The 25783-nt window shown below is 42.7% G+C and overlaps 1 protein-coding gene across 1 annotated transcript; it reads right to left on the bottom strand.

The window, feature by feature from the left end:
- Positions 1-22312, bottom strand: CCDC47 (coiled-coil domain containing 47). The gene is made up of 13 exons (XM_060256589.1): positions 22161-22312; positions 18483-18745; positions 15830-15937; positions 13837-14011; positions 12367-12488; positions 9629-9694; positions 8580-8681; positions 7564-7674; positions 6314-6399; positions 5011-5069; positions 4296-4405; positions 3083-3250; positions 1-546 (listed from the first exon to the last, which is right to left on the bottom strand). The coding sequence occupies exons 1-13, from the start codon at positions 22291-22293 to the stop codon at positions 466-468; spliced, it is 1584 nt and encodes a 527-aa protein (XP_060112572.1). The 5' UTR covers positions 22294-22312; the 3' UTR covers positions 1-465.
- Positions 22313-25783: the final 3471 nt, after the last annotated feature.

The following is a 25783-nucleotide window of genomic DNA, read 5'->3' as shown; positions in this document are numbered from 1 at the left end:
TGCAATCCTGAAAAATATTTATTAGTAGTCCCACTAACATAAAAAGGGACTGAAGCGGTCGCCAGGATTGTAACCCAACCATTGGGAGTGCCGATGCAAAGGATCCCTCTTGTGCTGCCAACTGCAGGGTAGCTTTGGTGTTTGCGAGATCACTTTTTGAAGCAGTCCAGTGCACATATAAATGAAAACGTTGCATTAGAACTGGTTACCCATTTCCAGACATAACTCTGTGACTGATCCAGGAAAAGCTCCATGGTAACCAGTTCCAATAACCTTTCCACGAGGACGTGTCCACAGGAAAAGCTTCCAAATATAATTCCGTATGCAACTAAACAGTAGGTCAAATGCAGTTCTCAATGGGCAATTATTAAGATCACAGACATAATTAGCTCGTTTGCAGGCAGCAAACTGAAATTCTAAGGTTGGCACTAAGAAAGGGGTTTCCTGCAGCTTTTCCCCCGCCCACTACATGGCTTTCACTTTGATCTGCTTCATCTTCATTTGCTTCTTCTCAAGTTTCTTCTGCTCCCTCCTCAAAGCAGCCTCCTGTTGCAAAGACAACAAACTGTGTGTTATCATCTGATTCTGCCTTTGTTTGTAGAACAAAATTAAGACACCCCCCCATCCAGGAAATGAAGCCCACTGATGAGCATGACAGATTCATGGGGGATAGGTCTATCACTGGCTACTTGTCATGGTACGGAGGGGAACCTCCACATTCAGAGGCACTAAACCTCTGAACCCTAGTGCCAGGAGGCAACATCAGCAGAAGGCTTTGGCCTCTATGCCACTGTTGGGCTTCCAGAGGAACTGGCCGGCCACTGTGTGAGACAGAATACTGGATATGATGGACCACTGGTCTCATCCAGGAGGACACTTCATCATCCTACAGCAGAAAACGCAATAGAGACTCAGTAGATAGGTGTGATCCAAATGGCACTTCCCCCCCTGCCCCCTGGCTAGTGCATTCATTTTAGGGAATGAGTGGAACTGTCACAAAAGGAATCTTCTGTTCTGCAAGTGATAGGGTTCCCACTGTATCCCAGAATGGCCAAAAAGTTACAACCCAAAATAAGCTCTGCTAATGGCAAAAACATGAAAACAATACGAAGGGGAAATGATCCAGGTCACCTGCAAAAAAGCTGGCTGCCCACAGAGAATGGAGTTTTCTTGAGGTTGTTGTTGTTGTTGTTACTGTTATTATTATTAGAAAGTTGTGTTTTGGGACAGCATTTTGCCTAGCTCTCTCTACAAGAGCAGCAGAAACATGCCATGGAAGAATTTTCTTCCCTCTACACATCAGTAGGAAGGTGTTCAATATTGGGATGTCAACAAGCAGTAAACTTAAATGTGTCCTGCCCCAGTTTCTGATACCCTGGACTTTGCAGAACAGTTTGCTTTGCCAAAAGGCAGCCTTTACACAGGTGTCCACTTAGAACTTCTTCTGAGTAGCCCAGACAAAGTTCCCTTTTCTCTCCAGGCTGCTAGGCTCTTAAGAGAATAGGCTAATACTCTACCATGCACCGGTCAGTTAGGCAAGGAGGCAGTCCACCCAGTTGTTCCCACAAGCAACAGCAGAAGGCATACTGAAAGCCCTGAGGCCTGCAGAGTTTTTATCAGAATGGACCCTGAAGGACTGGTTTCTGATATACCTGTACCATATGCATACGAAGATAAACTGGGGATAGAAAGGAGCTGGAAACTCCCAAGGTAAGCCCCTTTCAGTTCTGCCTTCCCAGTTCCTTAAAACAATGTGGTTACACAAGTGTCATGCGATGCACTAGCAAGGTCCTCTGACATCAAGGAGAATAAGAAACATATTTATCCCTTAAAATGTTGGTGCCAATTTCAAAACTTTAAAGGGCTATTTTAAAAAAAAAGAATCGTTTTCTTATTTTAACAGAATGCACGCTCCCTGTCTTATAGTAGGAGCATTCATGTTGCCTTTTTACACTTGGAAAAAGAAAACAGATTCTGGCAAGTACTCGCTTCTTCCAGGTATAGCCCTACTGGTTATATTCCATACAGACAAGTATTTTTAAATGGTACTCCATCTGTTTCAGATTGAGGAATCTGATTTTTTTTTATTAATAGCATCGTTTGGATTTCTTCTGGGCCACACTTTCAATACCCAGACTCCACAGAAATATCATATTAAATCAAATCAAATCACATGACTTCCTCTGCTGCGTGAACTCTCCAAAGCAGCCAGGGACCTTAGAATCTTGTCCCCCAAATCCTCCCTTTCAGCAGCGCTGCATGCAATCACTAAACCACTGGACTCACTATGGGAGAAAACCCAGGTTCAAATCCTCATTGTAACATGAGATGTACCTTCTAGGCACTTCTCAAAGAGGCAGGCTGTGCAATCAGTGGACATAATTCATATTAGCAAACATTTTGTTCATCTTAAGTTGTCCCAATGATATGACAATGGCCACCTCAAAGAACAAAAGTTGCTCATGTGAGTGACTAACGTGACTGCTGTGACACAGAAACCATGCAACTCCATTACAGCTCCATCTGCAAAAAAGAGGCCACAATTTTGAATGGATTTGCAGTTCCCACAGCTGAGCAACAAATAGATTTTTTTTTAAAAATTATTTTTTTAAAGGGACATGGTGTAGTTACCCAGCTCCACAACATGCTCCAAAGAGCTAGAGCAAGGAGAAAAGAATGCAGTTGTTGCCCCATTGAACTCCAGCACATCATCAACTGGTTGTGCGTCAACTTCTGAGTCAACCACGACAGACCCTGGCAAGGGATCAGAGAGGAGTCTGGGCAACTTTCCACAGGGCCCTACAGAGGCATAGCTTTGCATTCTGAAAATCAATGACAAACTTCCACAGATTAGTCTCTATTCCCATACACCTCACCAACCATTCTTGTATTAAGCACAAGCAAATTCATCACAATCTCACAACGCAACAAAGATCATGCAAACCAAAATGTACAGTGTTCGTTTCACTGCTCCTCAGAGAACTCAGAATCTGGCATATTCCTAACCACAACAAAGCTCTTTGGTAAGAGCTCAACTTCCACTAAACAGTACTAGGGGGCTTCTCTCAAGAGCTTATTCTACCTCCAGGCGGCGCTGCTTCTCTGGATCCTCTTCATTCATGATCCTCTCTTTCTCGGCCCGCTTCTTCTCCTCTCGGCGGGTCTGAGCAGCCTCTTGCCTTTGCACATGGGTGAGTTTCAGAAAATTCTCTTCTACACGTGCCCGGTTCTTATCTGCTTTTTGTTTACCCTTTGTCCCACAGTGGAGAGAGAGAGAGAAACATAAAACAACAGTTAATAGGATTAAACACTTGGTACATCGGGCAATGTTGCAATAGGCTAATGGTGGGCAATAAGATCTTCTAAATGCTTTCACATGCAGCAAAAACTTGGCAATGAACTGTTCCAAAATGCTAGATTATTATAATGCATCAGACTCCTCTCATATGCTTATGCAAGCTGCCCTTGGGGACAACTCAAGAGTTGTAGTGGGCTCAGTGCATAGTGGCTGTCCTCCTAACAGCAACAGAAAACTAAAACATCATTGTATTACAACATTTAAACACACCATTCTGGCCATCCTGACAGAAGTCAAGATTGCTGGTTTCAGCTTCTAAAGTCCTATATCACTTATCTCTTTCTTCTCCCTGCCCACTCCATGTTATGCCCAATCACAACCTGTAACATCAGCTTAATGGTCCTCAGCCTTCACATCTTAAGTCCCACAATTTCTCTATTAAATAACCTGGGTACCACCATGATAGGGAGGAAAAGTCCACTTTTTCTGAGAAGGACATTATATATTTACAGGCATTCTATTATTACCACTTGCATGCTAAAAGGTCACAGATGGATAATCTGCAGTAGGCAGGCATGACAGAATTAATTGTTATGAAAGCCCTCAATCTCACCTAGAATATGCCTGCATTCCAACAGTGGTACATTTTCCACTAGTTGAGAATCATTAGTGCCTAGAGAGTATGCTACATGGTATGCTATATGTCAGGGGTGGCCAATGGTAGCTCTCCAGATGTTTTTGCCTACAACTCCCATCAGCCCCAGCCAGCATAGCCAATGGCTGCGGCTGATGGGAGTTGAGGAAAAAAAAAACATCTGGAGAGCTATCGTTGGCCATCCCTGCTATATGTGCCCCACAATCAACTGAGGGCATACATATTCTGCACGCAGCAGAAGATGGAGTGACAGTGAGAGAAGGGCAGAGGAATTGCTAGGAATTTTATTAATCTTTTTTTTTTTTTAGAAAAGACAGCTATGCACGTTAGCAGACAACTTACCTCTCTGTTCAGACGGAACTTTTTTGCTTTGTCAATGGAATAAATTACCATATTCATCAGAGGCAGCAAAGCCTCCATGTCTTTTGGGGACGTGTTGCCCGATCCAGGCACTATAAAGCAAGAGAGACTTTTATTTTTCCAGTTTTAATGCCCAGGAAAATTGGGAGGGAGGGGGGAGAGAAACTTTGTTCTTTCTCTGCACTCCTTCTGCAGTGATCCACTTTGGGGACAGAAATCACAAAGATACAAAGGGAACAAACCCACTAACATCAGGAGCTAACAAAGGGCAGATTCAAACATCACACTTCATGGTCTCCCAATTTTTTAAAAATGATAACACAGGCATTGGGGGGGGGGAGTTAGGTGCTTCCCCCCACAAAAGAATAAAGCAGCTTTCTCTGCTTTTATTTTCAAGCACAGAAATGCAGGTTTCAAATGGGCAGCTGTGTTAAGTTTTTAATACGTCACTGAACTCCTGTTTTTATTTTGCTCCTACGTACTAACAAAATGTATTCCAGGCATCAAGTTTTCAGGAGTCAAGATTCTGAGCTTCTACTCTATAGTGATCCTTCCCACCACAACCTCCCCACCCCCAATTTCACCATAGTTATGACAACAGGAGAACAACTCTTCCAGAGAAAAAGGTGAAATGGCATTCTACTTATAGCGTATTACCAATTTTAGACGTACTTGAAAATCAGAGATGCTTCCTTACCATTAAAAGTAAACAATAGTGTCTTCTTGGTTTCAGGCAGTTTCAAAGGCTGACCCTCCCTAGCAGAGAACAAAAAGAGGGTGGATGGAAGGAAGATATAAAACACACAACCGATAAAGCTTCACAGTTGACAGGCAGCACCACAAGCCCAACTGCAGCACCACAAGCCCAACTGGAAGTACGTTCCTGCAGGATGTTTGTGAATACATTTCCCACAATAAACCCCAACGAGGGAAGAAATGGTGGGAGCGTCTGACCCAGCAACAGCTCTCATTGCTTCCATACAGTCAAGTCAAGTTTAGTTTAATACGGTCAGAGACCCATCCAAAATAGGTAACAAGTGGTATTAAAAAACTCCCAAAAAACAAAGGTATACAATTGAACTTGGGCACAGTATAAAATATTATACATAAAAATTTCAGTTTCCATTTCTAGTTATAAAACATAAATTAAAATATTTCATAGCCATTTAAATGTTTTTATCCATTAGTTGTTTACAGAGTCTTATGGCTTGTACAGCAAACGTTGCAGCCTTCATAGTAATTTCCTGGTTCCTATCTGCTAAAATGCTATCTAAATAAAAGTTAAAATCTCTCCCCGGGAATTGGTCGCAAATAGGAGCAATATAAGCTGAGCGAATGTTCTGATAAAGTTTACATTCAAAGAGAATGTGCTCTCTCATCTCTATCCTCCATTGCTTCCATACAAACTCTCCAGGTATCCAGAGGAAGGCATCTTAGATACTTCTATACAAGGTATGAAAAGCAGCTCGAGAGTATCCAGGCTGTCCTTCTGCAACTGCGGAAGGCTTTGACATAGCCGTCAGCTACCCACAATGCAAGAGATGTGCCACGCTGGATTCTGGGCACTGCTAGTCCTCACCGCGCAGTCCTCACGCTACAAACAAGCACAGTGTTGTTTTTGAAGCTCAAAGGTATCTGGGCAATTACTAGACCTGATCCCCACTGCTACAGCCTATCCCGTTTACAGCAGCCAGATAAGGGGACAGCAGTAAAGCAGGCAAATTGCTGGGTCCTACCTCCTGCAACACAGCCAGGAAATAATTGCTAGGAAGGCAGAGGGACTGTGCTTCTCTGCCAGGCAGTCTTATTTAAGCACATTAATTCTCTCATTCCGTAGGAGCTTTGGCTCTCAAAGCAAATACAGAGCTGAGCCTTGCCCTTACTTAAATAAGCCCTCATTGCCGGTCACATGGGCATTGCCAGCTTGTGGCTTGGATAAACAGAGCGATGGCACCCCATGCATTAATTTGTAAGCCTGATATTTCTTGCATCATACTCACTCTTGCATAAGTTTTGGACCGGAAAACTGGTCTGAAAAATGGACGGACTCGATCTTGTCAGCATAATGCGTGAGGAAATGGATCATCTACAAGAAAAATTAAGACTTTAAGCGTATTGGGGAGGCATGACCTTTTAAAGGCCACCATTCACAGCATCGGAAACTGGCCTCTCCCCATTAACTATGGTTAAGAATTGCATTCAAAAGGACAGCAGCAACTCTGCAGCATCAGGCCGAAGGCCACCATCCCTCCATCCTCAGCCTCTGCTCTTCAGAATTATGCTGCCTATGGACAAAGGTTCCATTCAGCTATACATGCAATGTAGCTTTAAAACAAGTTAGGTAAATCTATGGAGAAAAACAGTCTCCGAGGTTATTTGGACTAATGGCCCTCACCAAATCTTGTATTATTTAATCCCCTATATCAACTAACGCATTGAGACAGCTAATGCTCTCTTTCAGTAACTGGGAGCAGGCAAAAGAAAACAAGACTGAGAGCATGCAGTTATTCAACATCATCATTAAGCAAGGTCCTCTGGATACTTCTAATTTGCCAGATATTGTAGAACAAGCCACAGAAGATAGCCATGGCTATCATGCTCTGTTGGTGATCTTTCCTAGAACATCTGACCAACTACCATCCTAAAATAGTACAGGGCTACGTGGCACTTTGGCTAGATCTAGAATGGCACGTTTTTATGTTTCATTCAATTAGTTTTACTGGTAAGTAGTCTAAAACTCAAGGATTTCCTTATCAGCGTCCACCATACGGAACACAAAATTATAATTCAGTCATTTCATCGGGGGAAAAAAAGACAAGAGTAGTTCACAATTCCCATCAAAGCAATGTTGAGATACATACAAAATTCTAAGTTACTTACTTGCTCAAAGCTACCCTAGTAAATTTCAATCCAGGGAGGATTTGGAGCCCAAGTACCTTATGTCCAAGTTCAGCCCTCTGCCCACTAAAATATGCCAACTCAAATTATCAACAGCTGCAAGACTCCACTCAACTCCCCTAGGAACTCTAGTCATGAGTTTCAAAGCTGAATGGCCAATTTCCCGCCCCCACCCCAAACTGTTTGAGACAGAAAGATCCAAGACAAACAAGGCTATTCTTGGTCAAATATCGCAGAGACGAGGGCCTCAGAACGCAAATATTTTGACATTTGGTTGCCCTGTTACAACTCCCATGGGATTCTACACCAAGTACAATCTGAATGTTTTTTATTAATAGTTACTTGATATTACCTTAGTATCCATCATTCCCTCTGTGACCTCACCCATCTCTGACAGGATAGCTAATGACTCTGGGAGTCCATACTTTGCCCCAGTCTTGGGTTTATCGCTGCAGAATTCACTCTGTTGGGAAGACATTGCTGCATTAGAAGTAGATTCCATACCTTCTAGCCCTTGGGTGTGCAAAATAACTGAGTGGCTGCACAGTGATAAACCAAAATAACAAAACAACTGTGCACAAACAAACACAAACAGTCTCTATTTCATTAGAAAAATATACGCAGATACCCTATGAACAACTGTATTCAAAAGGGGTAGGCTCTATGACAATAAAGTCCATAAATTCATGTGGCAACCAATTTGCTTCTGAGTAGTAGAAGAACAAAATCCCCTCAAAAGAAGACTCCAAAGGTTGATATATCCTAAACGTGCCTGTCAACTTCTTGGTACACGTTTCACATCAAGATGCTTTCTCATAGAGCCAATCCTGAATGAAATTTTAAACAGAAATATTTCTCCATTGACATCAAGCTAAGACTTCACACAACTTACAAAGTACTACACCAAGTACAATCTGTACTTGAATGAAGAAGACGACGACTCCTCTAGTAACTCTAGTCAGGAGTTTCAAAGATAAATGGCCAATTTCCCCCCCAAGTTGTCTGAGACAGAAAGACCCATATGAATATGAAGAAGACTGCAGATTTATACCCCGCCTTTCTCTCTGAATCAGAACTCAGAGCTGCTTACAATCTCCTATATCTTCTCTTCCCACAACAGACACCCTGTGAGGTTGGTGGAGCTGAGAGGGCTCTCACAGCAGCTGCCCTTTCAAGGACAACTCTGCAATAGCTATGGCTAACCCAAGGCCATTCACCAGCTGCAAGTGGAGGAATCAAACCCGGTTCTCCCAGATAAGAGTCCACACACTTAACCACTACACCAAACTGGTGGCTTTGAGAAAGAAACACTAAGACAACACTCATTACATGCGAGATTCTGTGGGCCACTTGCGATGCCATACATACCAGGTCCTGCATCTCCTTCTGAAGCCGCACCAAGGCTTTCCTTGTCCCAACAGCAAAAACATAGGTGTCCATGTCTTCGTCATTCATCGTCACTTTTATTTGCTGAGCGACAGATTGAAGTATGGATTGACAAAACTAATTCATCCAGAAAAAAACCTAATTCATTCACATCACAGCCAAGAAATAAACAGAGTCTATCACCCCAAACAGCCATACAGCCAATATCAGAATGGGGTTAGTGGGGACCACAGAGTAAAATTATTCTGAGAACCCCCTAAAATATAGTGAGTGAAGGGGGCATTGTAGAGCATTACCTGGAAGGAAGCCATTATGCTCCCCCTTTAGCAGCAACACACACACTACAATCAGAGTAATTTGATATTCAGCCACCATAGAATGGCTTTGTTCAAACTGTAATAGAGTTAACTGAACTGCACTAAAGAACATAGCTATTTCTTTAGCCCCATCAAGCAGGTGAAGTATTGCTTCATTAAATACTGCTGTAAGGAGCAGTCTTGCTAAAGTAGCAGCAATCCTGAGGGAACCCCTAAAATGCCAGGAAAAATGGAAAAAACTGACAGCACAATCTTCCATCAAATGTTTACAGCTATTTGGCCAGTGAACCAGGAGATGCATCTTGAGCCTATCCACACCATTTCAGGATAGAAGGGAACAGCAGAGAATGATGCTCGCTGTTATGGGCTTCTGGCTGTTGCCTGCTCCCCTTTCCCGCACACAGTGAGAAAGCCTTCATCATGTTACACCAAGAAAAGCACTTTCTGCAAGCTGTCTAAGTTTAGGCAAGGATACATTCAAGGATGCTTAACAAATTCTGGTTCTAACCCATTATCCTCCTGTCTTCCTGTCTTCTGAAACTTCACTAGGTGTCGCTGACATTCTTCATGACCATTTGACTTTCTCAATTCTGTAAGAACACGCCCAGCTTTTGCTTATGGTAAGCCACTGCCAGCCATAGATCACCATGCTAAAGGAGTCATGAGCTTAATCCACCCCAACACTGCTCTTAGGCTGCAAAACTGACCACATACCACTTGGTCGCAGGTTGGTCTCATCATGCGAGCCAGCACGTTTAGCAGGTCTTGTCTTTTGAGAAACTGAAAGAGAGCATTTGGGGCCAGTTAAGTAACAAAAGTTAGCATGACTTGCCACATTTCCAAAGGTCCAATGACTCACCATCACCACCCCACCAGAAATAGTTAAAGATGATGGTATAGAATCATCTATGCTACAAAAGGTCAAAAAACATTCTAGGTAGGCATGTCCTAGAAGCATCAGGACAGAATTTGGGAGGAGGGAGCTCAAAGGAGAAGTAATTCCACAGAGTCCCCCCTCCAAAATTGTGCTTCCTCCTCTGTAGTCTGGAGATTAACCGTAATTCCAGGAGAACTCCATGACCCACCTGGAGGTTGGTAACACTAGAATGAACTTAAAATAACCAGTAAAACCTTGCCTGGGGAGTTTGGTGTAGTCGTCTCACATATTATGAACTTGTTTTTTCCTCCCATGGGAGAGAAGAGGGGGATTAGAGTTGAGCACCCATCTTGCTAGGACCTAGATTCTGTCTTCCCATAGTGGGAAAGGGGAGTGACGCTTCAGAGAATGTAACAGGATAGAGATCCTTCATTCTCTTTCTCCTCCCACTGAAATGGGGACCTGAACTGGATGTTTCCCAGCCTGTTTCAGAACTGCTTACATCTAGTTCTGTTTCCCTGCTCTAGTCCCCATCAAGCCTTGGAAACAGCTGACCCACTGCTGCTTTTTTGCACAATGTGGGGGAGGACACTGCCTGTGCATGCAGGGTACAATGAATCAGAAAATCTTTTCCTCCTCGCCAATAACACTGAATGGACCGCAGTTTTAAGAAGCAGAAGTGCTGTACAAACAGCTGAAGGACTGTGAAGGATTAATTCACCACAGAAACAAAGAGGCTTGGGTGACAGGTTGCTCCAAGCTATCGGACTGGTTAGTATCAGCTGAGCAGAGAGAGATTTTAGAGCTGAATGCTGAGGAGAATTCATCCAGAATTCAGGCCTGACTGAGAGCAGATCAACACAGACAGAAGAACTGGGGAAAGTTGGCAAGGATGAGTGGGTAGTTAGACAGAGATTCCCATTTGGGCCAAGGAAAGGGGATAGATCTCCTAGAGAGAAGAAAATTCCCTAACGAGTCAAACAGTGAGTTAGCTCTACAAGCACAGAGATCTCTGGTCTGGTGCAGTCAGAAACTGCCTTTAGATACCTTAAGAGTCAGTTAAAAACTCAAGACAAGTACTGGTGCTTTAAGAGGAGTTTGGGTACTAGAAAGAGTGTACCAGCCTTCTGGAAACCAAAAATATCTGAAAATAATCACAGAAAGTGTACTGGAGTGTTTTGGAAAGCACTGGAACAAAAGCCTCTCAAGCTAGTAGTGTGCATTCAGCATAAACCAAGCTGAAAAAAATAACTGAAAGATACCTTTAAATGTCCAAGCCATGTAACTTTGTGGTGAATTCATTTAAAGAAGATGATGATGTTATTAGATTTATACCCTGCCCTTCACTCTGACTCTCAGAGCAGCTCAAAATCTCCTCCACAACAGACATCCTGTGGGGTAGGTGGGGCTGAGAGAGCTCTCACAGAAGCTGCCCTTTCAAGGACAGCTCTGTGAGAACTATGGCTAACCCAAAGCCATTCCAGCAACTGCAAATGGAGGAGTGGGGAATCAAACTCAGTTTTCCCAGATAAGAGCCCACGCACTTAACCACTATATCAAACTGGCTCTCTTTAAATCCCTTTAAACACCTTCAGATTCTTGCTGTGGAGTCGCTTGACTTAGAGAACGCATTTAAAGGAACTGTAATCCCTTTAAACATCTTTTCCCCTCTCCATTGAAAGCGATGGAGGATAGGGGCACCTTCTTTGGGGGCCCACTTACTCCAATTTTTTTTTAAACTTAAGGGATTTTTTTAAGGAGAGTCACAAACATCTATGCACAGATTTGGTGCTTCTACCTCAAAAAACAGCCCCCTTAAGGCTCCAGATACCCCTGGATCAATTATCCATTATATTCTATGGGGACCATTGACTATAATTTCCCAAATATTCTATGGGGACTATAGACTATAATTTCCCAAATATTTACTAAATCTGATACTGGTATTGGGATTCAGGAATATCAGGAACTATTGATACTTTTCAGGTTCAATATTCCCCAAAAATACCAGGTTGTTTTGCACACTACTCTCAACATAAAAGATTTAATTGTGAATAGCTTCAGAAACTCTCATTAGCTGAAACATAAAAACGAAAGTCTGTACATGTACTGATTTTACTTCAGTTATTTACTTCAGAAATTTTCAGCCTCTGATTTCACCTGACCTTTCTCCTCTAGGTTAAATAAAATATTGTTATTTTTGAATTTCAAAATGCCTTGAGTGCTATTTAAGTTGTTTTAAGTTCTCTCGGGTTCCAGGGTTGAGCCAACAGCCAAGATATCATTCTGTGACCGGGTGGGACAGCCAGAGTTCTTCAGCAAAGAAGAAAACACATTGGTAGGGCAGTTCAGTCAGTAAAGGGAAAGAGAAATGGAGAGAAAATCTTGCCTCTGAGGAACGGAAATGAAAAGGGGCCTGTCATACACGCAGTCATTAATTACAAGATATATACAAATATGAAGCAAAGACTTTTTTTGGTACTGGGGCTCTGCCATTCTAGAAAAAGAAAGTTGCCTGGACAAATATTCAGCTATTTAAAAAGTAGCACAATGTTTGAAGATGCTTTCTTCTTACCTTCAGCTGGATAAGCATGCCTTCACAGCATACCCGGCCAGAGCACCAGAGGTTGTAGATATGCTCATTCTCTTGGTTCAGTTTGCCCGTGCTTGTGGCATCTTTATTCGTGCCATCATCCCCTTGAATGAAAGCACAAGCTAATTAATGGGAACCTACTATAGGGTGATTGCCCTGGTCCTGCAGGACAGGTATCACTGAAACTACGCTGCTGGCTGGCCTTTGTATGTTCCTTCCAACACAGATCCAGGATGGGAACCTGAGCTGTAACATTCAGAGCCAGATGCGTTTTTCCCCCCAGGGGTACTAATCTCAAGTTCCCCCTCCTTTTTAGGAAGCAAAACTTTGCCACATTACAACTGAAAAGCATGGTTTGCTTATGCTTGGAATGTGCTCCTAGAAATGTGATCATAACAATAGGCTGCAGCTGAGTGTCTTTTCCAATGAGCTTTGTCCACCCTTTTATTTCCCTGAGCTTCTATGTTTTGTAGGTTTGTTCTGTTCATCTGGAGGCATTTTCAGTTGTCTGGGTGGGTTGGAAGTAACTATTTTAGCTCTCTAAGGAATGTAAAGCAACAGGCAGCATGTTAACTGCTGCTCAGAGATTAAGTTGCATGGAAGAAAGGCTCAGGGCAGAAGCACAGGATCGGTCTACTATTCAGTGCTGTCACAACTGCCCTATACTCAGAACTGTTTCCTACTTTCGTCATTTCGTTTGGAGGTTGTTTACACCATGCCCTGTCTGATACAAAAACAGAAACAATACAGAAAGCCACCCTGATCCTACTACATGTTTACTGGATGTCTTGTGCTAAGTGGACTGCATTGCTTTACACAGTGAAATTTGCCTTGGTCTCAGTGAGAATGGCAGGCTATAAAACACAGAAAGAAATACACTGAATAAATCTGTCCCAAGGGGGAAATGGTGGATTAGGCACTCCTTCCCATGAAAAGCTTTTAATCACACCCACCTTCCTCCTATCCCTCTCAACTTTCTTAAAATACTTCTTCTGCCAACGCTAAAGCAGAGGAACAGAGCCTAACAAAACTGGACAAATACAGACAACAGGAACATTACCATGGATCCACAAGATTTCTCTATCTGGTTTCCTTCACATGTGCAATTCAAGAGAAAATCTTCAGGGAGCACTCAAATGCAACCCCTCCTCCCACCAGCATGTTCCCAAGAACAAAAAAACGGCTTAACCTGCTATGTGTACAAAAACCTTCACCTCACTTTCTACACTGTTATACGTCAGGGGTGGCCAACAGTAGCTCTCCAGATGTTTTTGCCTACAACTCCCATCAGCCCCAGCCATTGGCCATGCTAGCTGAGGCTAATGGGAGTTGTAGGCAAAAAACATCTGGAGAGCTACCATTGGCCACCCCTGCTATACATTATCAGAGGAAACTTCTCTTCCCTCAGAACACAATACTAGCCAGGGGACAAGCAGTGAGAAAACCACTTACCAACAAGAGCAAAATTACTCTCTAGCAGCTCCCGGTGAGAATTAAACCAGGCTTGAGCCAGACGATTGTTCTTGTTCTTCCCAATGATATAGTTCATAATGTAGGCAAGGAGACCTGTCACCATCAAGATTTCCATGTAGTAACTCTCCCAGCTGTTTTGGAGGTGGGCAGGGACCTGCAGTTGAGTTTGGACTTTTAGGTTTGTTTGTTTTTTTTGAGGGGGGGAAATCAGGTAATCAATGCAAGCTGGGACTCCAGATTATAACTTATTTATCATCTTATTTAGAATTAAAATGCAAGGTACAAAGAGAATAGCAAATCAACACAGGCCTGCCCATGCATTATTTCTACAGTGTTTTGCCAGCAAACAGAGTGCCTTCATCTTAACTCATCTCATTTTAATCAATAATTAAAACTGGATTATTTTGATTTGTCCCAGGCCACCTGACAAATTTTATAGCTCAGAGTAGAGTTAAATCCAGCTCTGTCCCATATGAATGTGAAAACATAAGAAAAGCCCTGCTGAATCAGACCAATGGTCCATCTAGTCCAGCATCCTGCCTCCATAGCCGCTAACCTGACAAATGTTATAGCTCAGATTAGAGTCAAATCCAGCTCTGTCCCATATGAGTGTGAAAATCAGACCAATGGTCCATCTAGTCCAGCATCCTGTCTCACAGAGCAGCTAACCAGGTCCTCTGGAAGGTAAAAAACAGGGCATAGACGCCTTCCTCTGATGTTGCTTCCTGGCGCTGGGATTCAGACGATTAGCACCTCTGAACATGGACGTTTCCTTCAGTCACCATGGCTAGAAGCTACTTACAGACCTATCCTCCATGAATCTATCTAATCCCCTTTTAAAGCTGTTTATTGCTGTGGATATAACTACATCCCCTGGCAGTGAATTTCACATTTTAATCACTCTAAACACTGTGCTACACTGACCCAAAGTATGCATTGTGGATAACAGTATACAATTTTATTTACTTCATTTATTTCCTGCCTTTCTCCTTAATGGGAATCCAAAGCTGCTCACTTTGTTCTCCTTTCCTCTGTTATATACTCTCAACCACTTTATAAGGTAGCTAAGGCTGAAAGAGAGTGACAGGCCCAAAATTACCCAGAAAGCTTCCACGGAAAAGTGGGGATTCGAACCTAGGTCTCCCAGATCCTAATCCAGCACTCTAACAGCTACACCACAACAGCTCACATATAAAAGAGATAAATAAGAGAGATGCATTGGGCAGAAAAGTTGTTTTGGTGTTTCCTGGCACAGCATTACCTGGGGAAAAGCGGGTCATACTTTTAAGTCAATGTGGGTTATACTGGTGGGCTGGGAATAGCTAACTGAGGTTCACCTGTTCAATTGGGGTTGGAAGGTGTCGGTGGCTCTGCACCAGCTGTTGGCTGTGAATCCTGACAAGCCTGCAGCTCATTTTCCTTCTGGTCAGTTTCTGTTCACTCAAGGCTGGCTACATGGGGCTCATCTCCCCCTGAGTTTTTGCTATCACAGAGCCCTGGCTGATATAGACATTGGAAATAGATACACGGGGAACATAGGGAACACACACCAAAGAAAAGGCTTGATCTGAAGAAACATATTTAAGGAAGGAGAAGCCACCTTCTTTTCTTGGGGAATTGTCCATCCTCTTTTAACTGTTTGCTGCAACATGCTTGGCTATGTGAGTTCACTGAGAATGGGCTTGACTTAAGGCAAAATACTTGACTGGAGGATCCTATGCAAAATTATTTAGGTGGATATCGATTTAGGTTAACATTGTTTAGACCTGGATGGCTAAATCTTGTCACATCTCGGAAGCTAAGTGGGGTCAACCCTGGTCAGTACTTTGATGGGACACCACTAAGAAGACTACTCTTGCCTTGAAAATCCCAATGGTGTCAGTTACAAATTGTTGGCACTTCACACACACGCAAACACACATGAACTATTACAATTAAGAGTTGAATGTAAACCCTCACCACAGGCACTTACATTAATTATTTTTATATGGTCTTCACTTTTGCCAGGAGAAGCATCGGGTTTCTCTTCATAACCTTCGAACTCTTCATCGTCATATGGTTCACTCTCTGTATCGCCTTCCTATGAGGAAAAAAGAACAAGACACAGGAATGTCAGATGTTTCAATAATACAGGCTTCTGTGAGCATGGAGCTCATTTACTCTGGCACTTTGCAAATTAATAATAACTCTCAGTGTTTTTACAGTTCTTTCAGGGTTCAAACCACTGCAGACACAATGGGTTAGAACCAAATGTTCCATTCTGCTAATAGTGGAGCTGTCCTCCAGAGGAAGGCTCCAAAGCTAATAGAACAGAGCATTTGGACCCAATCCATGCTCTCACAGTGACCCTTACAACAGCCCTGTAATGAATGCCATATTATACTGCAGACAGGGAGTCTGAGTCTCAAAGAAAGTGGACACTAGACCATCTAGTCAGTCCACAGTTAAAATAAAGTTTGACCCAGAGATGTTTCACATCTCCACTGATTCTTTTCAGCCACTGCACTACTTACAGTTTTATACCACCACCACTTGGTATCATCCTAAATCAGAGGCAGGCAACCTGTTTGGCCCAAGTGCTGGAAGGGGGTGGTGGGGGAAGCAACATCTACCCACCCTGAGCATGGCTTGGCAGGATGAGAGGAGAATATAAATCCCACAAATAAAATAATTTTTATAAAGATGTTGGAGAGCCAGCAAACACAGAGAGCAGTGAGGTAAGAGACAAAAGTTGGCACTTGGAGACACAGTTGGACCAAACCAAGCCCCAGCAGCACCTCAGGGATTCATCTTGTGCAAATCAGGGAAGTGACCATGAGCATAAGCCATGCCTGTTGCCTTCTCCTGCACCACTGGCCCCAACAGTGCTGCCAGTGCCCTGCCTGTCCATGCAGAGATCTAACCCTAAGTGCCAAGCAAAACAGAGCTGAGATACTATGCCTTTCTCAGCATGCCATCCTACTATTGTATACAATGGTTTTTATACTGTTTAGATTTTAAAATAGGTCTGTTTGTGTAAACCTCTGTGTTGTAAGCCATCGTGAGTCTGCTTTTGGGGAGGGCAGGATGGAAATCAAATCAATTAATTAATTAATAATAGTCTGGTGTGCTTCTGTTGACATACATCCTGGGGTTGCCTTCCCCTGCCCTAAACAGTCTCTCTGAACCCTGAAATTATTGTTGCACTTCCACTATGCACTTCCTTCATGAAGCGCAGTGGGTCTCCAAGACAGTCTAGCATCTTGACACCCGCTTCATTTTAACAAGACACAAGCAATACCTTCCTTCAGACTACTCTCTGGATCAACTAAAATAGCATGGTATTTAGAGAGCCAGTTTGGTGTAGTGGTTAAGTGTGCGGATTCTTATCTGGGAGAACCGGGTTTGATTCCCCACTCCTCCACTTGCACCTGCTGGAATGGCCTTGGATTAGCCATAGCTATCACAGGAGCTGTCCTTGGAAGGGCAGCTCCTGTGAGAACCCTCAGCCCCACCCACCTCACAGGGTGCCAGTTGTGGGGTAGAAGATATAGGAGATTGTAAGCCGCTCTGAGTCTCTAATGCAGAGAGAGGGGTGGGGTATAAATCTGCAGTCTTCTTCAATTACTACTTTTAAAAAAACAAAACAGCAGTAGTCAGCAGTGATTTTCTCTGCAGCACTTGATGGCATGGATGGCTCCAGAGTAAAGTTCATCCACATCTATCCTTCTAGTAAGGATAGACAACCACTTCCATATGCCCTCAACTCAGTATGAGATATAACCCACTACTTTTCTTCTCAATGCAGACACAAAGCAAAGAAAAGCAGTAAGCTACCCCACAATAAAGTTGCCTGTACAAACAATACGGAGGTGAAGCATTCCTTCAGAATCAGAGAGCTCTTACAGTTTGAAAAGTTAGGTGCGAACTCAATTTTTATTTCCTGCCACTCACATTAGATCTCCAGGGAAACCTATTGTTCAATTTTCCAAAACGTCTGTACACTTTTTAAAGCTCAGTTATCCTACTGTTTTTTGTTACTCTGAAGTCCGCCTGCAGTACTTCCAAGACAGAGATAGCTTTGTAACACCTTCAAGACTAACTAGTATAATTTGGCCCAAGCTTTCACAAGTAACAACTTGATCTACATGGGAAATGACACCAACTACGCTTATTTTACCGCTATGAACTTAGACACAGTAGAAGATACATCAAGTTAACAAAAGTGAGAACTCAACAGAACCAGAGTGCCAAGAACATATCCAGGAGAGTGCCAGATGAACAGTCTATGTTGCCCTCTGACTCAGTGGATGCAATCCATGTTCAGACAGAAGTTGTAGATTGGAAGCATCGAGCTGTAGGAAAGCTCAATGTATGAAGACTAGGGAAAGGGGGAATGCATGCAGAACCCTGCGTATATACACCAGGGTACTTACAGATTCATGAGTGTATGTGCAAATCCCTGCAGCAAAGCTGTAGCCTATACATTCTATACATATTATACAGAATCCAAACTTAAACTGGATTAATCTGTGTGGAATGCTAGACAGCCCCCATGGCACTTGGAGACACAGTTGGACCAGCATTCAGCATTCTTCCCTTGCTCTGGATGACCAAAACAGCTAAGATCCTTCATCCAACATCACCTGTGCATCTGCATCCTCAAAGTCAAGACTTTCATCTTGACCTTCAAGCTCAATGGTGGCCTCTTCCTCATCATCTTCTGTCGTAACAATCCGCTGCGGCAATTCCGTCACAGTATCTTCAATCACATCTTCAAATTCAGCAAAGTCGTTATCATCGTATTCCACAATGTCATCACCATCATCAAATTCATCATACTTTGCCAGAGAAATGCCCCAAGGGATTAACAGAGCCGCCAGTAAGAAGCTTGCAGTTCTCATCTTTGCTGAGGGAGGGGGAGAAACACACACCATCATTTTTAGACTTCAAAAGCAGAAGTTTGCTTTCTCCCTATGGCAACACTGCAGAGATAGGCAACTCACTCTCCTATTGTAAAGACACATAATAGAAAATATATACCACAATCCGCAGGCTGAGGCTGCATACCCTCTGCATATTACTTTCAGAAATGACCTGACGGAGACATTGCTCAGAATATGATGTGGAGTTGAGTCAGAGACTTGTGAAATCTCAAAGCCACATGTGAGGTTTCCTTTAGGCAACATGAGAAAGCTGTTCCAAACTTCTATACCATTTATTTAGGCCACCTGCTTTTTAGACACTAACTGGTCCAAGAACATTGAGAAGAGCCCTATTGGATTAAGCCAGTCAGTTCCTCTAGTTCGTCACCTTGTTTCCAAAGGTGCTGACAACTACAAGAAGCCGATGAGACTTTTTAAGTGGCTATCCCCCTCATGTCAGGCATCCCCAGTGTCAAGTGTTGAGAAGCAGATGGCCGGCATGTAAGCACAGAATCACCTGAAAAACCACGGAAGAATCTTTTTGTCCATCTTGAATTTACTGCGTCAGTTTCAACTGGCAACCTTGAATTCCACTAATATGGAACAGGGAGAAAAATTCTGTGTTTAACTTCCAAGCCGTTCATCGCTTTTATAAACCTTTCTTACATTACTCCCTTGCTCTCTTCAGTCTTTCCCCCCCAAAAGAGCTCCAAATGTTTCTGACTTCTTGTAAAGCAGCAGCTTAAGTCCAACCCTTGATTATTTTGACTTCTCCCCCTTGCCATTTTTCCAGCTCTAGGACACATTTTTGAGAACAGCAACCAGAACCCTTACAGTCTTGCAAATACAACCACACTGACAGTATGAGTCCTGCAGATTTTCAGTTCACTTCCCAATAATTCCTATCACAGAATTTGTCTTTTGTACAGCCACAGTGGATTCTTTTCAGGGAAACAGCCACGTTAATCTCTCTCCAGAGTAAAGTTGATTTAGAGCCCTTTGACAACAGGCATAAAAAATAGCATCTTCAAGTATATAATATGCTTCAGAACACTCCTATCTGTCCATTTGCTGACACAGAAAAATTATTTAAAAGTTAGTGAGATACAATTCCCCTCTTGAAAACAGAGGATAGGTTATACCAGATTTCTCTAATTACCACCCTCCTATACAGCACTTTTTCACTGCCACTGTTATTAGACACCTCTAAGAAGTTCTTTCCATCTGCTGCTGCGATATCAGACAGTAATTTTATTACCCTAGGCAGTAACTAAGAAAGTGTTGCAGCTGCAGATCTTGAAATTACAATAGCACCTGCAACATCCTGCTTTTACTCTTGAAGTTGTGTTATGGGTTGACTTTGCCATTACCCTATTGTCAGTATACTGCTTAGAAAATCAAACCTTTCCCTTGCTCACAGCCACAAGGAACAGCTCCTAAAAAGGTATGCCATTTAGGTTACACAGTCTAAAATTAGACTACTTGTTTCTGTCCCATCTATCAGATGCATTTTCACACACACAAACAGGCAAGGCTTAAAAATACATCAGGGTACCTGAAAGAAAAACAAGGCTAAACCCTCACTTTCAGTACAATCCTCCAAAGAGCCATACTACTACAAGATTGAAAATAGTGACTCTCTGTCCATACAATATGACCAAATCCCAATTTCTGTATTTGCCTCACAACTACCCTGTGAAGGTTAACCAAAGAAAGAAGGAAGTTTCTTGGTTGATCAGGAATGCAAATCACATCTGCCACATTTATGAACTGTAGCTTATAAACTCCCTTCCCCCAGTTCTGGCATCAAGACATCAATATTAGAGCGCCAGATGAAGTGAAACAACACAAGACCACTTTGTGGAAGAGGAGAACAGAAATAGCATTATATTTAAACACACAGGTAGAGCAAAATACAAGTCCAAATAATACCAATGCGATAAAAGATTCTAGTGGCCATCGCTTAAAGTCCAGTTTTGGAAACAATGGGATTTGGAAGTGGAACAGCTGAGATTAATTCCCAGATTTTAATACTGAACTAGTGGATGGCCCATTTCAGACTAGTCTTCCTATTTTCAGTCAGTAAGGAAGCTCAAAAAAATGGCTCTCATGCTACTTTTAGGTTCAGAACAATAAAGACTATAAACCCAAATTTAAAAAGTCAAAGAGTAGCAGAACTCATGGCTTTTACCCCAGTGAGAAAAAACAAGAATTATAGCTTTCCTATGGACAATCCTTATCCCTGTGAATACTAATCCTACCTACCTTAAATATGTCAAATGCTTTTGTTTTCCCTACCAACCTTATACACAACACATACTTTAATGTACACTGCATTCTGCTTCACTAGCATAACCAGCATCCCTCCAGGGTCTGTATTCAGATTCACTGAGAGAGGTCAGACTCCCATTCTACCCCTACACACCAGGGGAAATGATCTTTAGTTTTACCCTTTTTAAAATTCCAAGTCTGAATATGAAAATGCAGCAAAGAGAGTTTTATCACGTCATTCCCCTGCATCAACCATCCCATCCTAAGCACCATTACACCCGTCTTAACCCACTGACTTCCATGGACACAAAAGGGTGTAACTCTGTTTAAGAGGACACCGAAAGTGACTTTGAACACTCAGCCTCAGTTAACACTGTGGTGGAAGGAAGTGTTATGGAATCAGCATCCAATTTCCAAGCACCCAAGATATCCAGAGGGCTGGCATTTTCAAACATAAGCCAAGACTCCAAGCCCACAGGCCTGGTTATTGCAAGGGACTCCTAGAGGTCTGGTCACAGGAACTGGGATTCCTTTCTTCAGTCCTGGCACCAAAAAATTGCCCCCCTCATCACGACGATCCATCATGGGATAGCACAACCTTGAAAGACCAAAATATCATTCCTTGAAAGCAAAACGAATCAAACACAGGAAGGCAGGAACCCGTTCCACGCTACGCTAAGCGGAATGACACCCTTCTAAACCTATTAACCTCAATGGACTGAGACGGGGGAGGGGGGGCAATTCTGTTTAGGATTGCACTGCGAAATGCACAAGAATGACCCACCTCTTCCCAAGGCGTGTGAAAAGAAAACCTTCCTGCCACAAGCTTGGGACTAACAAATATGCATCTCCCTGGCTCTTTTTACACACGACCTCCACCCCCAAAAAATGCTTCATCAGACTTAGGAAAAAGAAGGAACTGGGACTTAGGTTGCCATTCGTTCCCCCCTCCCCAATAACTACCTTAAATCAGGGAAAGCATGGAAGACTGAGGGGGTGGGGGAGCTGCTTCAAATGTGCCCAGGCTTCAGTTGGAAGACAGAACGGACGAGCTGGTCGCTTCCCTTCAACGTCAACCTCCCACAGGCTTCCCGCCCTCCCGCCGAGAACCCCTCAAACCCCGCTTACCTGAGCGCAACGACACGACAACGTCGTTCGCCCCCCAGGCCCACCTCACTTCCCAGCTGAATTTGCGCTCGCTTTTGCCTTTCTCCGAGGCCTTCTTCCTCGTAAGGTAAGTGGATTGCGTAAGTCCGCGCATGCGCCCATAGGCTGAAGGCCGAGGGAAAGGTGAGGGAGGGGCCAGAGTGTTGAAAGAAGAAGAAGATCCCGGTCCGGTTGTTTTTCTCGTGCTGTTTGTAGTGGGATTGTTCAGAAGAGACTGAACAAAGTTGGGAGTCCGGTAGCACCTTTAAGACCCACGAAGTTTTATTTAGAATGCAGGCTTTCGTGTGCATGCACTTCGTCAGACAATGAAATGGGGTACAGTAAGCAGTGCAGTTGGTGGGCAGCGGTTAATCATGCAATGTAGTACAAAGTTAGAATCCAATGACAAAATGGTGAAATTAATAAACTGAAAATGGAATCAACAAACTGAAAAGTTTGGTCTGCATAGCACTTGCCCAGGAAAACAACAAAGGCAGTGAAACGTCAGAATTGGAGAATGATGGTGAGAATGTCACAAGGCAATAAATGCAGAGTCTGTTAATTGCTCTATTCCTCAAGCCTGGATTAAACGGAGACTATGTTTTTCTCAGAGGTGTTCCTGGCCGCCTAATTTTTTAACATGTACTATACCTTATAAACATCATTCCAGTTTGCTGATACAAAAAAAGAATACATTAGAATATTGTGGGAGATGGGTTTAGCATATGTAATTAGATAAACAACCAGTATCCTTTTTTGTCAATACAAACAAGGCATTCTGATGCACTATTGAAATACATTGGAATACTGTGGATATATAGCTCTACTTGGTGAGAATGGGTTAGCATATGTAATGAGATAAGAGACCGTTTTCTTTCCTCTGGAGCTAATGAGAAGGTTGCTGAGATTGTTCATCCTTCTCAATGTATCGCAGTGTAATCCCTAAGCAAGAGTGGCACACTGACTTAAAAAAAGAAACACACATCTTCTAATGTGGAGGCTAACTCAAATGACAAAACATTTTGCAGGCTTTCGAGTTCTGAAGAATTCTTCGTGAGGGCAGATGCTACAAAAATGGGGAAGGGGGATGCTGTTCTTCCTCCATTTTAAAAATGTATGTAACATCTGTGCTTGATAAAGCATTCCCCTTAGGTTGGCCTCAGGAAATGGTATTACAGCAGGGATCCCCGATCTTTTTGAGCCTTCCGAGTACATTTGGGATTCTGACAAGATAGAATGATGAGCATAGCAACAAAATGGTGGCCACAAAAAGACTGCTACAGGAGGCACGGCCAGCCACAAACAATTGCCATAGCTTAACTTCAGTAATACAGCGTAGATGTTTGTGTTGTGGTGGCAGCTGCTGCCAAAGCAAAAAAAAAAAAAATGTAAATCTGCACATTCAAACAAATCTTCAATAGCCAGTCAGAAGCCTTGCTGGGCAAAAGCCCTGTTTGACACAATCCACTACCTTAAAAACACATGGTGGGGGCCAGAAAAGGTGTTGATGGGCACTACATTGGGAATCCCTGTATTAGAGGGTTTTGGTGGGGTTTTTTTTATTTTTCTGGATTTCACCTGGACCAATGTGCACTGGTTACGTTTTTTCTATATTGACTTCAGTGCACTTTGATGTGTCTAATTCTGTTCAGGATTGTTTTACTTCTGTGTCATGCATGGTTATTGTTATGTTTTACTTCTGGGTCAGCATGGTTTATCTGAAAACAAAAGGTCTTTCTTTAAAGGCAAGCCCACAGAGAATGCTTTATAATAAATCAGGTCACATATGCATAAGGCCATAGGGTTCCACAGGGAGGATGGTTTAGCATAGACTTGCAATGTAGTCTCCAGTTCGTCTCCTCTTTACAATATGGGGGGTAATGAAAACATCACTTATGATAACCTTTTAATATAGTCAGCTATTAGTAATTCTTTATTTCCTTTATTTAAATCCCACCTTTTTGAGACTCAACACAGCTTACAGAGTGTATATCAGCATTCTCCAACCAGGTGCCCACTATGTATTTCAGGGTCAAAGTGCATGTGAAGTAGAAATTCTTTCTGTGACATAAATCTTGACCAATGAATTGATGCCAAACTGGCAAAATGTATCAGTACTGCGTAATTGGCTCTTGCGATGAAATTGTGCTGGATGTTGCAGTCAGGGGTCATTTTGTAGAAAAAGAGGTACCGGAGCTCATTAGCACAACTCATTTGCATAACTTGCTTGCATATGCTACACACCACTGACATCACCTGAAGATGTACTAAATGATATCAGCTCAGCATCTACCTTAAAATGCTTCTTGAATTATAATTGTCATAAGAAAACTTTACTCCCATCATATTTTTAAAATTACTTTCTCCTATGTGGCCACAGTTGCATGAGGGAAATTTCCATCTGTCTGCTTCATATGTTTTGGTTATTTTTCCTTTTTTTGTGGAGGAAAATATTAGAAAGTTTGTCAAAATTCTCACGGGCGTTTGAACAATGGAGCCCACGAGCAAGTATTTGGGGGAAGGGGGGGTGGGTAAGAAAGAAAGAGCACATTAAAATTTAGATGTTCTGGAGCTCTGCTTCTGTGAGCTCCTACTCAAAATGAGGCCTGGTTGTTAGCATGTGCCAACGTGTCATCAAGGCTATATAAAGTACTGCCCACCCTAAAAGGGGGTAGAGCATCTTAGTATGTAGGCTTTGGCTTAGCTCTGCTCTCCATTTATTGCAATAAACCTTTTTTCTTCCTCCTCCACTGGACTTTGCTGAGTGTTTCTATTGGTCAAGAATACAGATTTGTGTAACAATGTGAAGGCAGGACTCGCAATTGGGTGTCTTAGTGGGCTTCTGGGTTGTGTGTTATTTTTCTGTTTTGTGTGCATATTATTCTCCATCCCATTCTCTTGGGGGGTGTATGTGTATGCAGATGCTTGATTCCATCTTCTACAACAGCCATTTTGTTGTGTTGCTTACTACTATATTTTAAAATAACAAAAGTGCCCCCAGCCACAGGCTCAAAAATATTGGGTTGGGGACCACCAGTATAAATCAGTCCAGACAATAGGGCATGATGTCTAATAAACAATGTAATCCAGTTAGAATCAGAAATTTGTGTCACACTGCGTTGGGAGGGGCTGAAAGTGGTTTACAGTTGTTTATGCTAAATCACACTCTTTTTTTGCCTTTCTAATTTTGTACTCCTAGTCTATTGCATTGTTAAATGGGTCATGTGTGTGTATGTATATATAACCCACTGGAGTCTCAGGGAGAAAGGTAGACTAAAGCCAACAGATAACCCTGCAATGTAGTCCAATGATGTTATCTGACCTTCCAGGGTTGATTTCCCTTAGGACTGACTGATTTGAACTTCTTGCAGTCCAAGGGACTCTCAAGAGTCTTCTCCAGCACTACAGCTCAAAAGCATCTATTCTTCTGCGCTCTGCCTTCCTTATGGTCCAGCTCTCACAGCCATACATTACTACTGGGAATACCATCATTTTGACTATAAGGACTTTTGCTGGCAGGGTGATGTCTCTATTTTTTATTATACTGCCTAGGTTTGCCATAGCTGTCCTCCCAAGAAGCAAACGTCTTTTAATTTCATGGCTAC

The sequence above is a fragment of the Heteronotia binoei genome, chromosome 15, assembly GCF_032191835.1.
Source record: "Heteronotia binoei isolate CCM8104 ecotype False Entrance Well chromosome 15, APGP_CSIRO_Hbin_v1, whole genome shotgun sequence".
Taxonomy (NCBI): Eukaryota; Metazoa; Chordata; class Lepidosauria; order Squamata; family Gekkonidae; genus Heteronotia; species Heteronotia binoei.
Note: the sequence above shows the minus strand (reverse complement) of the source record. Positions and strands in the feature narration are given on the sequence as shown.